Here is a 15,142-nt window from a genome sequence, read left to right on the forward strand (position 1 = left end):
AAGTCTGGTAAATCATGGTACACATACCAAACACAATAGAGCTAGAGCCCACTATAATGCAACCTATAGACTAATAACATGGCAAGACACACAACCTCTTTTCAATTCTATTCTTTAATTCACTTTTAATTCAGATTCACAGCACAAACCTGGCATGCACTGGGTTGACACAACTTATCAAAAAGTGCTATTGGAGGATTAGGCCTCAATGAATACAGCTAATTTCAGTACAATATAAGGATTACATGTAGACTAACATATAAAACACAGACAAACAGAGGAACACTGCTTTTGCCAAACAATGCATATAGCCTAACATACAAAGGCTGGTAAAACCTTTAAACAGTGATGTTTAAATGTACTAAATTATATTTAGATAACCATGTTTAAATCTACGTGAATATTACGTTGTAGTTTAGGTTGCTGTTTGTAATAAAACTGTAGATAGCATAGGAATAGCCTAGCAATAGCCTGTCCAGGTCTGGAGACTGGCTAGGCCACGCCAGAACCTTGATATGCTTCTTACAGAGCCACTCCTTGGTTATTCTGGCTGTGTGCTTCAGGTTATTGTCATGTTGGAAGACCCAGCCTCGACCCATCTTCAATGCTCTAACTGAGGGAAGGAGGTTGTTCCTTCTCGCAATACATGGCCCCAGTCATCCTTTCCTTAATAGAATGCAGTCGCCCGGTCCCATGTGCAGAAAAAAAACCCCAAAGCATGATGCTACCACCCCCATGCTTCACAGTAGGGATGGTGTTCTTGGGATGGTACTCATCATTCTTCTTCCTCCAACAGTGAACCTTTTTTCACCAAGCTGCTTGGCAATTTCCCCTTAGCCCTTTCCAGGCTTGTGGAAGTGTACAATTTTGTCTCTATTGTCTTTGGACAGCTCTTTGGTCATGGCCATGTTATTCTTACTGATTGTATGGGGTGGACAGGTGTCTTTTTGCAGCTAAAGACCTCAAAGAGGTGCACCTAATTTAGGATAATAAATGGAGTGGAGGTGGACATTTTAAAGGCAGACTAACAGGTCTTTGAGGGTCAGAATTCTAACTGATAGACAGGTGTTCAAATACTTATTTGCAGCTGTATCAAACAAATAAATAGTTACAAAAATCATACATTGTGATTTCTGTTTTTTTTTTTTAGATTATGTCTCTCACAGTGGACATGCACCTTCGATGACAATTTCAGACCCCTCCATGATTTCTAAGTGGGAGAACTTGCAAAATAGCAGGGTGTTCAAATATTTATTTTCCTCACTGTATATTGTTTAAAATCACATGTAAAATTATTGTGACAACATTTTTGCCAAATCACAAAGCCCTAGTAAAGTTTGCACACAATAGAGTCATGTGATACACATACCTTCTTTGTGTGATCTGCAGTAGATGAGACAGCAGATTATAATAGCAGATCCACATGCAGCTATACAGAGAATCAACACTATTGCATGTAAAGCTGAGAAACCTGTAACACACAAAGACGAATGACAGTTTATGTACAAAATTAGCTGTACATTTGTAGGATACATCTTCTGATGCTAAGCTAGGGCACATCCAGAGGCGCACCTTGTCAACAGGCAAGGCAGGCAACAGCTTGGAGCCCAGAGCCACTGGGAGCCCCCTGAGTTTGGTTCTCGGATGGCCAGCTACACCTGGTAGATGAACGTAGACGACTGCAAATTCCAATTGGATGAAATGTTGATTGACATTGGCTTAGCCCAGTCAAAATCCAACCCAGGTGGATAATTTGCTAGTTTCGAAAATGAACGTAGCGAATGGGTGACGTTGTATTTTTCAGTAGTGCTGTTGCAGTTGATCCGTAAGGATCATGACCCACAGTTCGGCTCGCACCTGATTCCCAGATTAATACGCAAATTTAAATAGGAAAAGTTTATCATTTGCACATGTTTCAAAGGCTTGCAAATGTTAACACTCAAGTGATTTAAAACATTTTAACCGCAAAAAGGCGCTAAAGTAAGCAGCTTTCTGTAAGCACATGATGCTTTAATGTGTCCAGTCCAGCTCCAGTCAGACGTGATCAATCATCCCTATATGCCCTTCAACTATCAGAACTCTGGATGTGTAAACTTTAGAGAGTTGCATCACTGTGCTTCATAGTGTAATCGATTAAAATACATTTGGTGAATAGAGCAATGAAAAACAAATGTGGGATGACGTTTGGAATTCGCCCTCCGTCTATGTGTGTGTGTGCGCGGCAGGGGCGTCGCTAGACCCCTTGTACTGGGGCACGTGCCCCCGTGTAAATCTTTTGTGCCCCGGTGTAAATCTCAAGTTTAAATTTTAGCAGTTAACTAGTGCAATCCTTTACAAAGACAATCGCGGCACAACCGCATTCAAAAGGTAGCGCCACACGAGTGAGTTGGCTTATGAAAATATGACGAGACTAAAGTAAGTTTCTAAATAATAATGCTAATCTTATTTTGATTCGATCATTATTGGCTTCTGTAGATGGACATCAGAAATGTTTTGTGCGAAGCAGGGAAGAAGAAAGGAGAGATGATGAGTTTAAGGGAGGGAAGACAAACTACATCCTCACCCTGTCAGTAGTGATGGTCGTTTTCGAAGCACTGCTTCATGAGGCTTCGAAACACTTACGAATCTTTTGTTTCGAATCAGTGGTTCGGAGCGTGTTTCAAACGGGCCCAAGTCACGTGATTTTAGCAAACGAGGCTTCATTACGTCATAACTGTTTCAAAACGTTTATAAAAATCCGATGGTTCACCACTAGGGGGAGTTGATCACAAATTACCAGTTTCTAATATGTTTAGGTGAACTCGTTTCAGTTTTATTATACAAGTTCATAAAACATTTATCCTTCTGACTAATAACACTGCCATTTTGTCTACTTTTTGTTTATAGACAGATTTAATGACAAAAATGTGCATAAATAAAAGGGTAGTTGGTTTTAATGATTTGTTTGCCCTAAATAAAACTAAAATACATAATACACTTTTAATTATGTCTTAATTAAGTTAAATAATGTTTTAACATATTTTAATAAAAATCTTGCTATTATTTTGTAAAAAAAAGTGTAATATGTTTGGACAGATCTGCTTTTACACTACGTTGACCAGCAGGGGTCGCCAGCGTGTGTGGTGTTTCGAACTGCTTCGAAAAACTGAATCAATTTTCGAAGCAATTGGTTCAATTGATTCGAAGCTTCAACAAGCTTCGTTTCTCCCATCACTACCTGTCAGGTCTCAAACATTAGAGGAAAAATCTCGGGAAAACCTCTTGTCAAGTCTATAAAATTGCATTGTTGCTGAGAAAATCAACAGATGTATGTGTTATACTGTTCTGTATTTTGAGATATGAAATTAATATTTAGTTTACTAATATTTAACTCTAGGACACTAACTTACATAACAGTTAGCAGTAACTATGATTGAGATTATTTAGTATAGCAGTCGTAAAATGACTGGTTTCTTAAAATATTCTTGTAAAAATATTCTTGTAAAAATAAGCTATTAATCATTGCTATCATTGTATAATGTAGAAAATAGTTCTCTGCTGTCATTATTTCCAAACATGTAATGCCATTTATGCCTCCAAACATGTTAATGTTATGTATGATGAAGATTACCCTTTTATATATGTATCTTTCGCAGTAACTGTCCCACTGTAGAATAGTGGGTTAAGCAAAGGACGTTGTATAGAAGTCCACACTTCTTGCACACAGCAGGCTTTCAAAAAAAGTCAGCAAAATATGGGGGGCCTGTGCCCCAGTAGAGCTTTATGTCTAGCAATGCCCCTGGTGCGCGTATTTAAGTGCCCTCAGTAGTGCATACACGGAGAGACGTGTTTCAAAAAGCAAGCAAACATAAAAATCTTTCTGTTCTTGACAGGGCACATACAAACAAAATGATCTCCACAGTATTCATTTTTAATAAAAACATTTGTTTATGTCTAATCTACTAATCTGGTGTATGTATAGATTAGAAGCAGAAACCAGTCTGTGCTTATTTGGTCTTAAAGAAACAGTAACCTTTTTATGTTAATCAAACAACCCAAGACAAGAGAAAATAACTTCTGTAGATTTTAAAATAAATATAAATATATAATAAAATTCATAATTATTATAAATATGAATTATTATATTTTATCCATAAAATAAAGACTAATTTTAGACCTTACTTAATGTGCAACTTTGTTCTTTTTTATTTTTTGTTCTTGATTTGTTCTTTATCTATGATTCATAGTTAACATTTTAGTCAAGTGTCCCTAAACTTTTGAACAGTACTTTCCTTTAATCTAACTAATGGGGAGACCGAATTGAATAGCAGCTATAGCTAAAGTTCAGAACACTGGTCGGAAGGGCCCCCTAGGAATTTTTGCTTAGGGCCCCCATAGACTCTGGAATCGCCTCTGGGCACATCAAAAGTGATGTTACCTGTAGTCATTGAGTGTTTTGGGTCTTTCAAACATCAGACACCCTTGTACAGGTGACCCAGCTGAAGTTCATCAGACCTCAGCTCGTACCTAGCAGCGTTTACAAAGCATTCACATAACATAACTCGTCTGGGTAATATACTATTGCTGCAATAGCTAGCCTGTCTGGAACAGAGCATATATTAAAACACAACACTGTGTGACACTTGCATTACATGCGAACGGCCCCTGCGCTAATAGGATTGTGTTTCTCTCTCCCTGTCTCGTCCTCGAACCTAAGGACATTGAGACAAAGAGACACAGTTTTGGTTGCCTTGGAGGTCAACACACCACTGATGTACTGGCCGTCCTTCAACGTGATGCCCAGCGGATGCCTGACCAATGACCACCGATGGAACACATTTAATCTCCTTATACGTTTACATACCATTTACATCCCATATGAATACAAGGCACAGCATAAAGAAGTACACCTCCTTTGAAAATTAAGATTTTTCTCCATGTTGTGAGACCCGAAACACCCAATGAACCCAGGATACATCACTGATGATGTGTCTGAGTTGCACCAGAGATGAGACCGGAATCAAGTCCTTGAAGCTACTGGGAGGGGAATGCAGACCAGAAGTTGAGAGCTATGTCAACAATGATCATCAGCATCGGAGCTGAAAGGTTTGGCATTAAGGAACAACAGCTGACCAGAAGTGTGGCAGAGCCAAACAGACGGGAAGTGAAGATCAGCAAGCTAAGGAGTGAGCTCAGACTGCTCGGGCGGCAGTTTACGTAGGCAAGGGATGAGGAAAAGGCTGGTTCCTCCCAGGCTAAAAAAGTCCGGAGGTGTGGGGAGTAAGCCGACAGTGGCTTAACTTAGCACTCTCTTGTATACGATACATTATTAATACGCTCGCTTGTAAAGTTTATTAATAGCCGCTGTATTTTGCTACTTTTATTGTATGACGGATTTTCTGTTTTTTCCCCTGCTTCTGTTAATGTAAAGCTGTAAAACAATTACCAATTGTGAAAAGCACTATATAAATAAAATTGAATTGAATGGAAAATCTCAACTTGTCCGTCACTCAAGACCAAGGATCTTGATTTTGCTGGCTTGAATATCACCCTGGCCCATCCCATCACCCCCTTCTCTAACTCTGCCAGAATCCACCTACCTCCAGGCACTGACTCTGTTGTCACTGTCAGATCGTCCATGAAGGCACGGATTGGTGGTTGGCGGATCCCAGGCTTGGACTTGAGATCTTTACATTCTGGTTCAGCCACTTTCACCAACATGTTCATTGCCATTGCAAACAGGATCACTGAGGTGGTACCGCCTGGGATAATTTCCACCTCCAATCTGTGCCAGTCTGAGGAGGCTCTCAGGCTGAAGTTGCTGTAGTAGTCCAGGATGAGTTCTCTTACAATGGCTGGGACATGGGCATTCTCTAGGGTTTCAATGACCAGTCTATGACATTGAGCCGTAGGCATTGGTCAGATTTAGCCACAGCACCACTAGGTCTCCCTTGCTTCTCTGAGGAGCTGTGTGACCACGCCCGTGTGCTTTTAACATCCTGGTGTGACCGAGATACCACCTTTTTGCACCGATGTGACTATATACCAAATCTTGATAAAGAACTAGGTCAGTCGCTTAGCTATGATGCTGAAGAAAATCTTCCATTCAACAGTGAGCAGCGAGATGATGCTGAACTGGCTGATGTTTTGGAGTCTTTCTCTTTTAGGTTCCACAATCCTTCTGCAACTCGCCACTACTACGCTTCTTTCCCTCTTCTCCAGATCACCTTCAACTTCTTCCAAATCTGGGTTATTACCTTGGGACAGTGCTTGTAGACCTTGTAGGTTGTTCAGCTTTGTCCAGGTGCAGAGCTTGACCTTGCTTTCTTCACAACTTCCTGAACTTCTTTCAGGAGTGCCTCTCTCAGAAAAAAAGCCACCATCGTCTCTGGTGGTGTTATCACAGCCATGCACTGCCCTAGCTTCTGGTCTCCCTTAGGGTGTCATGGAGGTCCCGGTCAATTTCTTCCTTTGTGTAGGCCAGTCATCCACTGCTTTTCTGCCCAAGGAGCTCCTTTGTAAAGAAAAAAAGGTTTCTTGATAAAAGCGGCCTGCTTCCTAGCCCTTTCCTTCGTCTCTTGAGATATTCGGCTCTGTGTAGAGTTAGGAGCCTCTTCCTGAGCATTTGACGGAGTTCTACCACTGCTGCCCTTTCCTCTTCACTGGCTCCCTGGTCTTGTTTCTTCAGGGTTTTCAGCCATTTCCTGATGTTGTGGATCTTGACTGCCCTCTGGTTCTTGGTGTAAGGTTGCTTCGGTCCCTTCTCCTCCACCAACCAAACCAGCCATTCTCACTAGGATAGTCATCATAGTTTGCAGTCACTACTCAACATCATCTTTAGCTGTCACTTCCAACACCTTGTCTACATCCTCATCACACTGCTTACACTTTGCCGTCTTGGGGCCACCTGATCCTTCTCTTCTCGGACTTCCTGGTTGAAGGGACAGTTTACATCAGTTCGAGGCTCTGGACTTTACGGGGTACTTTCGGGTCCGGCTACTCCTCTTACCTTGTAACTATTTCAACTATCACAAAATTTCTGCATAAGGAAGGGCATGGTCACTTGAGTGACAGGTGAATTGCCGCTGCTGTCACTATTGTTGAGTTAGATGGGCGTGGTTTCAGCAACAAGGCACCTCAGTTCCACCCACGCCTTTTTGCTCATTTTTGGTTATCTGCGAGTGAAGCAGTGATGCATTGCCAAGATGACGACAGCTGACTCCACCAACATTGGTTCTGGCTAGATGACATACAGCTACAGCCAAATCTTGTGAGATGTTGGGTTTAAGGGTAGGGTTTGGGGGTAGGATTAGGATAAAAACAGCACTCATCTGGTGAGATTACATGACATTTTGGCCATTGCTGTATCTTTTTTAGCCACAACCGCCAACTATGGGCTTAAAAATGCTCTTCAGAAACCTACGGGGTAATGTCACGGACACTACTTACATGTTTTACAATATAGAGTCTATGGTTTTGATCACACATTGCAAACATGTACAAGAACACACAGTAAATGACTGCAGTGGAGCATAACAGTATCTGATAAATAATATTCTGCAGAGAATAAAAAGAAAATAACTGATATACCTATTAACTTGTACTTATATGATATACTTATATAACTCATTAAACTTGTATTACTTTAGGCCAATGGTTATATAATTTGTATTTTTTATTGACTCACCCGTTTGTTGCAGTATTATGGTTGTATTTGCTGAAAGTCGTCCAGTAAACACTTGACAGATGTAAACTCCTTTATCTTCAGTTCTGACTCTCTTCAGTCTGAGAGAGAAGTTTCCTCTGTGGATTTCATCAGCGAAGAACTCAACCCTGTCTCTGTATCGGTCATCTGATGTGTCTAAAAGGGTTTCATTGTATTGATAGAGCAGAACCAGGATGGGTTCACCTTTATTTGTTTTCTTCCATGAAACTTCTTCAATCTCTTCAGGTTTGATGTGAGAGTTCACAGAGCAGTTTAAAGTGACATCACCACCCACAGATGCAGATATTGACTGACTTGATCCTGATACTATCAAACGCTCTGAAAGAATTCAATTATTCAAAGGTTAAATCTATAAAATAACATAAAATATGATGTTAGTAAATCATATGATCAAACTCACCAACATCTTTAATTTCCACCACAATTTCTCCAGACTCTTGTCCAGTGTGAACTTTACATGTGTATTGTCCCTCATCTTCAGCTGTCAGATTGTTCAACATGAGTGAGAAGTTTCCATTTTTAATGTCTTCAGTGAAGAAATGAGCTCTATCATGATAATCTTGATGTTGAGCCTCTGGTCTAATATCTTCATCTTGATACAGATGAATGAGAGTCTGTGAGTCTGATCTTCTCCATTCCACCTCCAGATCCTCCAGTGGTAAGAGTGAACCAACAGAACAGGGCAGAACCACTGAACCTCCCAGAGGAACAACCAGAGGACCTGAGGGACCCTTCACTGTGAAACCTAAACAATAAACATCAAACTTTTTATTAAATAATAGTTATAACATAAGCAGTAACATAAAGCACACATTTATCTCTGATCCAAAGACTTTTAATTTGGTCTTTGATTGTAAGTATTTTTTTCTTTTGTTTCCACTTTTAGAAAAAGAAAGAAAAACTGTTTGAAAAACCTTAAGAAATGTCCTAATACTGTATGACATTGCCTTGTACGGTAGGAAGAACAAGCTAAAACTGCCTTTCAGTAGTTTGAAGGAAGAGTTCATGGTGACCAGAGCAAGAGAGGTGCTACTTTACAGAGACTCCAGTGACATCAAAGTCTCTTCAGCAGGCATAGAGGTCAGAACTGGCAGGAAGTGGAAGGCCCATGAGGCAGTAAAGCAGGCTGAGTCACGGCTGCGACATGGCGAGCTGGTAGGAGCGGTGGCATCTGGACGGGCAGGACTCGGGAGCAACCCAACACCTCGCTTTAACAAGGCCCAGGGAAAAGAAAAGCGACAGCTGATTCAAGATGAGGTCCGAGCAGGGGAGGAGGAATCCCGCGGCAGCAGAGCAGTAGGGATGCGGCAGCAGGGGGCATGGACCCGATGGGAGCAGGCGGCGGAGCGGAGGATATCATGGGCAGAATTGTGGAAGTCGGAGCCACACCGAATCAAATTTCTGGTTAAGTCTGTCTATGATGTCCTCCCTAGCCCATCCAATCTATTTCGCTGGGGCTTGTCAGATACACCTTTGTGCTCACTCTGCAAGAGAGGAGGATCATTGGAGCACATCTTGAGCTGCTGTCCCAAAGCACTGGGGGATGGGCGCTACCGTTGGCGCCACGACCAAATGCTGAAGGCCATAGCAGAGGTTATCAGCACTGGGATCATAGACAGCAGACACCAGCGACCAATAAGGCAGAACATCACCTTTGTTAAAGCCGGGGAGAAGCCACACCAGCGCATGAAACAAACAGGGGGGCTGCTCGCAACAGCACAGGACTGGCAGCTGAATGTCGACCTAGGGAGACAGCTCAAATTCCCAGAGAACATTGCAGTAACCACGCTCAGGCCAGACATAGTCCTGGTGTCGGAAAAAACACGGCAAGTGGTCCTGCTGGAGTTGACGGTCCCCTGGGAAGACCGGATGGAGGAGGCGTTTGAGAGGAAGAGGGCCAAATATGAGGAACTGGCAGCCGAATGCCGAAGCAGGGGGTGGAGGACAAGATGCAATCCCATCGAGGTTGGGTGTAGAGGATTTGTCGGCCAGTCACTCATCAGGGCCCTCAAGATGCTTGGAGTGAAGGGACTGCACAGTAGGAAAGCCATTAAGAACATCACGGACGTCGCTGAAAAGGCGTCAAGATGGCTGTGGATCAAGCGGGGTGATCCGTGGATCATACAAGCTACTCAGACACAAGCCAGGGTCTGATCAACCCTGGCTGGGTCGCCTGGGCGAGGGTGTATTATGTTGTGAGACCCGAAACACCCAATGAACCCAGGATACATCACTGATGAGTTGCACCAGAGGTGTATTGCAAAACTAAAAAACTAATACTGTATTTAACTATCTTAGGTAAAGATAAAATAATAATAATACATTTTATTTGCCTTTCTTACACTCAAGGCGCTACAGCAATAAAACAACAATAAAAGAAACAAACAACACTACCCCATAATTACAACACACTAAACAGTGGCAACAACAGCTATAAGATTATAACTAAAAAGATTCATTAAAAAATATGTGTTTTAAGTAAAAAAGGCAAAGAATTCCACAGCTTAGTCGCAACACAAGAGAACGACCTCCCACCCATAGTTTTGGGTTTGTAGCGAGGCCAATGCAAAGTTAGAGAACACGGGGAGCGGAGAGACCGGGTTGGTACAGATACTGTAACCAAATTACAAATATCTGGAGCCAACCCATGTACAGCTTTATAAGTTAAAATAAGAACTTTAAAATTAATGCGTGCTTGAACTGGAAGCCAGTGTAGTTGAGAAACCGTGATGGTGTATAGGTCAAAACACGAGCAGCTGAATTTTGCACATATTGCAGTCTCTTAATAAAACTTGCAGGTAACCCTGCAAATAAAGAGTTGCAAAAATCAAGCCTAGATGTTATAAAGGCATGAATGAGCCTTTCTGCATCAGGCATGGCAAGAAATGGTTTTATACGTGCAATATTCCGAAGATGATAAAAAGCTACTTTAGTGACATTCTTAATGTTAAAAGTAAATTGTGCATCAAGAGTCACACCCAAATTACAGACTTGTGCAGAAGGAGGAATCAGGCACCCATCCACAGTAAATCTAAAGTTATTACATTTATTTACAGCAGTTGAACTGCCAATCAAGAGAATTTCAGTTTTTGAACAGTTTAACTGTAGGAAGTTTCATCCAGGCCTGTATTTCCAATAAGCAAGCTGATAAAGTTGTAAATGCTGATGTAGCATCAGGTTGAGTACTAATATAGATCTGGGTATCATCTGCATAGCAATGATATCCCAGTCCTTACTTCTGAATAATCTGCCCAAGAGGCAACATATAAATACTGAAGAAAGTAGGACCCAACACAGAACCCTGGGGTACGCCCTGCCGTAAAGGAACAGTCTGAGAAATTACAAAGCCTCTTCCCTTTATATGCTACCCAAAATATAAAGACATGGTTAAGGAAATAAATACAAAGGGCAGGTCACCCCTACAATGAGAGATTTTAAAAGTGTGACTCCATTACAATAGTCTATTAAATATTAGGTCTGGTGGCTGACGAAGCTCTGAGCCCCACGACCGTCCCGTAGTCGTGGAAAGCTGCCATTTCACCGTAGATTTAACAGTTGGGCTGGAAGGTATTTAACCATGGGGAAATCAAGATGTTCAAGATATTGCTTGCCGTAAGCTCCAATTAAAATCGAAATAAGAAAAATAATTATTAAACAACGAAACAACATGTTGCCAATAAGTTAATCCAATTGAGGTAGAAATTCAAACGAATCTTTGTATTCCTGGTGGAGAAGCGGCACCACATCGTGCCAGCGTCCTCTTACAGCCTCTCACACAGATATGTATAAATATAGTAGGTACAGTACTAATATGCAATCTTTAGTTATTCAGGTGTACTTTGTAAAAGGGTACCACCCTAGTGACAGCTTTTGGACATGCAATTCACCCACTTTTCTTTTAAATTAACCGTTTTCCGTGCGGATTCAGACACAAAATGTGAACCGCCCCTAAACGTGTAGCACAGAATGAAGAAAATCCCCCGATGATTGACATCTGCTGTTGTATACTGTACCGTATGATGTAAGTGTGTCTTACAACACACACGTGACATGAGATTCACAACATGAGAAAACACGGGTTTTGTCTAAAATCAGTTTGTATTTCATTTAATTGTACACTGTCAATGTCCTCAGACCATCTTAGGAGTTTAGTTAAGTTTAATATGCATACTAGTGTATGCAAAACTCTGTCCGTTTATTTGTCTGATATTTCAGATAAGCTGTATACATCAACATTGAGACTTGAGTTAATTTAATAGAAATGCTTGTCTATTAGGTGATTGTCTAAAGTCTTTAATCTGTATTGTTTGTGTATGTTGCAATTTTACATATATAATATTGTAGTATAGGGACAATACAGGCAAAATTATCTGTGTCTTGATGCATTAATTGTTCACACATGAAAAGCAGAGATTGTGTAGTATCAGTTTGATCCTTGAGTCTTGCATTCAATGACAACACACATAAGTACATAAGTCAGCATTTAAGGTTGTTGTTCTTTGTTGGTAAAGCATGTATGTGTTAAAACATAATGAAAGGTTAATAATATGTGACATTCTGTATTTTATATATTCATCTTACCAATTTGTCTCCCCAGCAAACAGAGAAATCTGTCTTTACTATCCTGATGCAGTTTTGTTTTGTTTGAACACTGGACTTATTCCATCATGTTGTGAATTAAAAACACTTGTGTGTAAGGACATGATTAAACCATAACTACCGTAGTTTAAAAGTATTTTTGTTTTGTTAAAGCCATTCACATACAGTATAGGGATTCCCATGTACCGTCCCCCCTGCCACGACCTCTTGCCACCCCTTTGCCCCCCCCCACCCCCCGGTAAAATGTTCTAGATCCGCCACTGATTCAATCATCACAGTCAAGATGGTTTGAAAATAAAAATCAGAATGGCATAAAATGTACCGAGGATCTTTTGAGGGTTAAATATTCTGTGGGGTCCTTTGTCATCTAGTATCGCTTACATATCTCAACAAGGTATTATTAAAATATTATTATAATAAGAAAATTGATTCATTAGAAAACTAAATGTTAGAAAGAGAGAGAGAGAGAGAGAGAGAGAGAGAGAGAGAGAGAGAGAGAGTGTGTTATTATTGTGCTATGTTTCTTATATGTATATGCTTTGGCCAGGGGTGTAGCTAGAAGTAAAGCTTTACTGGGGCCCACCATTGTTTAAATCATTATTCCTAAACTGCAACATGAACTGGGAAAGATAAACATGTATTTAAAAATATACTTAACACTAACATGTTTCGTGGCATAAATGGCATGCAATGTGTGGAAATACTGACAACAGAAAACAAATTCTTGCACATTTGCATTTTACATTATACAATGATAACAAGATTTACAAGTATATGATTTTATGACTGCTATACTAAAATAATCTCAGTCAAAGTTAACACCAACTGTAGTGTCCTAGAGCTAGCTAAATATTAATTTCACATATCTGAAAACAGAACAGTATAACACACACATTTTGATTTTCTCAGCAACAATGCAATTCTGTAGACTTGACAGAGGTTTTCCTGAGATTTTCCCTCTTATGTTTGAGATCTGACAGGGTGAAAATGTAGTTTTAAGTCTCAAATTACCTCCCTTAAACTTATCATGTCTCATTCTCATTATGCTTACCTTTCCCTGCTTTGCACAAAACATTTCTATGTCCATCTACAGGAGCCAATAGATCGAGTCAAAATAAAATTATCAATATTATTTAGAAACTTATAACAATATTATTTAGAAAGAGAGAGAGAGATCGCAGTAAAGCTTTTCTCTTCATAAACAGACCACTTACCATCGGCGATCATCAGCAGCACAGAGAGTGAAAGAAAGTTAAGCACGTACATCTTTTGATATACACAATTAAACAAAATAATCGTGTCTACGATAAATTGACGTAAAAATAATTTGGTTGCTGTTGGACGATCATGTTCGCCATGAGATAGGGTTGGTTTGTAAACTCAGACGAACATTTACTTTCAGTTTTACTATTGTCCGTTCACTTTTAAATAACGGTAAGGGATGGGTCAGTGTGATCAGGAAAGTAATTTAAAGAATAACGCGCACTAGAATAAACATACTGAGCACAATACGTTAACTTTACCATGTTATCAAACTATGAGTAACAAGAGTTTTATTATTGCCATAATAAAAGTTATTAAATATTGTTATAAGGAACTGAGAACTATTCCGCCATCGTATCTTAATTTTTTAGCTTATGCAGACATCATCAATATAAAATAATGTACATGATTGCAACACGGTTGATTCACTTTAAAAAAAACTATATTGATACTGCATTATTTTAATAATTTTAACAGCACAGTGGTATGCGTTACCAAAGTAACACTACTGCATTCATTAATGATTAACTTAAACTTTATATTTGTAATTGTCTGTTTTGGACTTTTAACTGTTTGGTTTTTATAGTTTACATTTAAAATACAGAAAGGCTTATCTGGTGGATTAAGAGGATTCATTTGGTTTGGAGACCTAACTGGATTTTTATTGTAAGCCTTATATGAAAGTAAATATTTTAGATTTAATGTGAGATATTTACAGCTCCCATTTTCTCAGATCTTTAAAAACCCTTTAAAATTCCTTTAAAATCATTCAGCATAATTGCGCAGATTTTGCAGAAAAAGCAAAAAAAAAATCTGCAAACTCCATAACCTTTAACAAATAAAGAGTGACTTTGTTAGCTTTGCGTGAGGAACTGGGCAAAGGTTGCTTTACATTTGAGATGAGACCAGGTTTCATTACAAATTTAATGCAACTTTTTAATTGATTGATTGATGTTATGCTTTGTTTTGTATGTCTGTGTTTTAGGGCTTCTCTGCAATGTAATAATGTACATGTTTGGAGCAGTTGGTGTGGTTTTGTTGAATTCTGTTGCCCTGATGGCAGAACTTATTCTGAAAGCAAGTAAGTGAAAACATCATGTGGTTTTTGAGGTAGGGAAAAGGGGGGAGAGTTGCATAGTTTATTTCTCCAATCAAGAATTAGATAGATTGATGAAACTCCTACAGCACATGCTTAGTTAGCCCCTCCTCTATTCTGGAAGAATGTTGACCATTCCTCTTTGAAAAAGTATGTTTCTAGCTAAAGAAAAATTTTTGTTTAAAGTATTGTTTAAACATTACTGTAATGTTTGAAGTGTTTGTGTGAAGCATTATAAAATCATATAATTTCAATGAAGGTTCTCTTAGCTTCTGAAAGGCATAGCTAGCATGTGTCAGAGTTTTATCATGACTGTTAGTGTACGGAGAGTCGTCCCAATATGCTATTGCAACTGTTCTTGTAAAACCTTGTCATGATAACATAATACATTTTTAATTTTATTGATTAATAAAAAACTCTTTTGCAGGTGTCTCCCATTTATATTTAGTTTTTTTAAGTAAATACAGTCAGTCATTTTT

General features: G+C 39.6%; 1 protein-coding gene across 3 annotated transcripts in view; it reads right to left on the reverse strand.

Moving 5' to 3' along the window:
- The window catches only part of LOC141362907 (uncharacterized), a 50,941-nt gene extending 37,228 nt beyond the window's left edge, over positions 1-13,713 (reverse strand). For 2 of the 3 annotated variants that reach the window (XM_073865175.1, XM_073865172.1), the window contains exons 1-4: positions 13,519-13,713; positions 8,106-8,450; positions 7,667-8,023; positions 1,370-1,471 (exon numbers count right to left, since the gene is read on the reverse strand). In XM_073865175.1, coding sequence (XP_073721276.1) covers positions 1,370-1,471; positions 7,667-8,023; positions 8,106-8,450; positions 13,519-13,570 — 856 coding nt within the window. In that variant the 5' untranslated portion in view covers positions 13,571-13,713. The remainder of the gene's footprint in view (positions 1-1,369; positions 1,472-7,666; positions 8,024-8,105; positions 8,451-13,518) is intronic. The other variant, XM_073865173.1, reaches the window with a different exon arrangement.
- Positions 13,714-15,142: the final 1,429 nt, after the last annotated feature.

The sequence above is a fragment of the Misgurnus anguillicaudatus genome, unplaced genomic scaffold, assembly GCF_027580225.2.
Source record: "Misgurnus anguillicaudatus unplaced genomic scaffold, ASM2758022v2 HiC_scaffold_29, whole genome shotgun sequence".
NCBI lineage: Eukaryota > Metazoa > Chordata > Actinopteri > Cypriniformes > Cobitidae > Misgurnus > Misgurnus anguillicaudatus.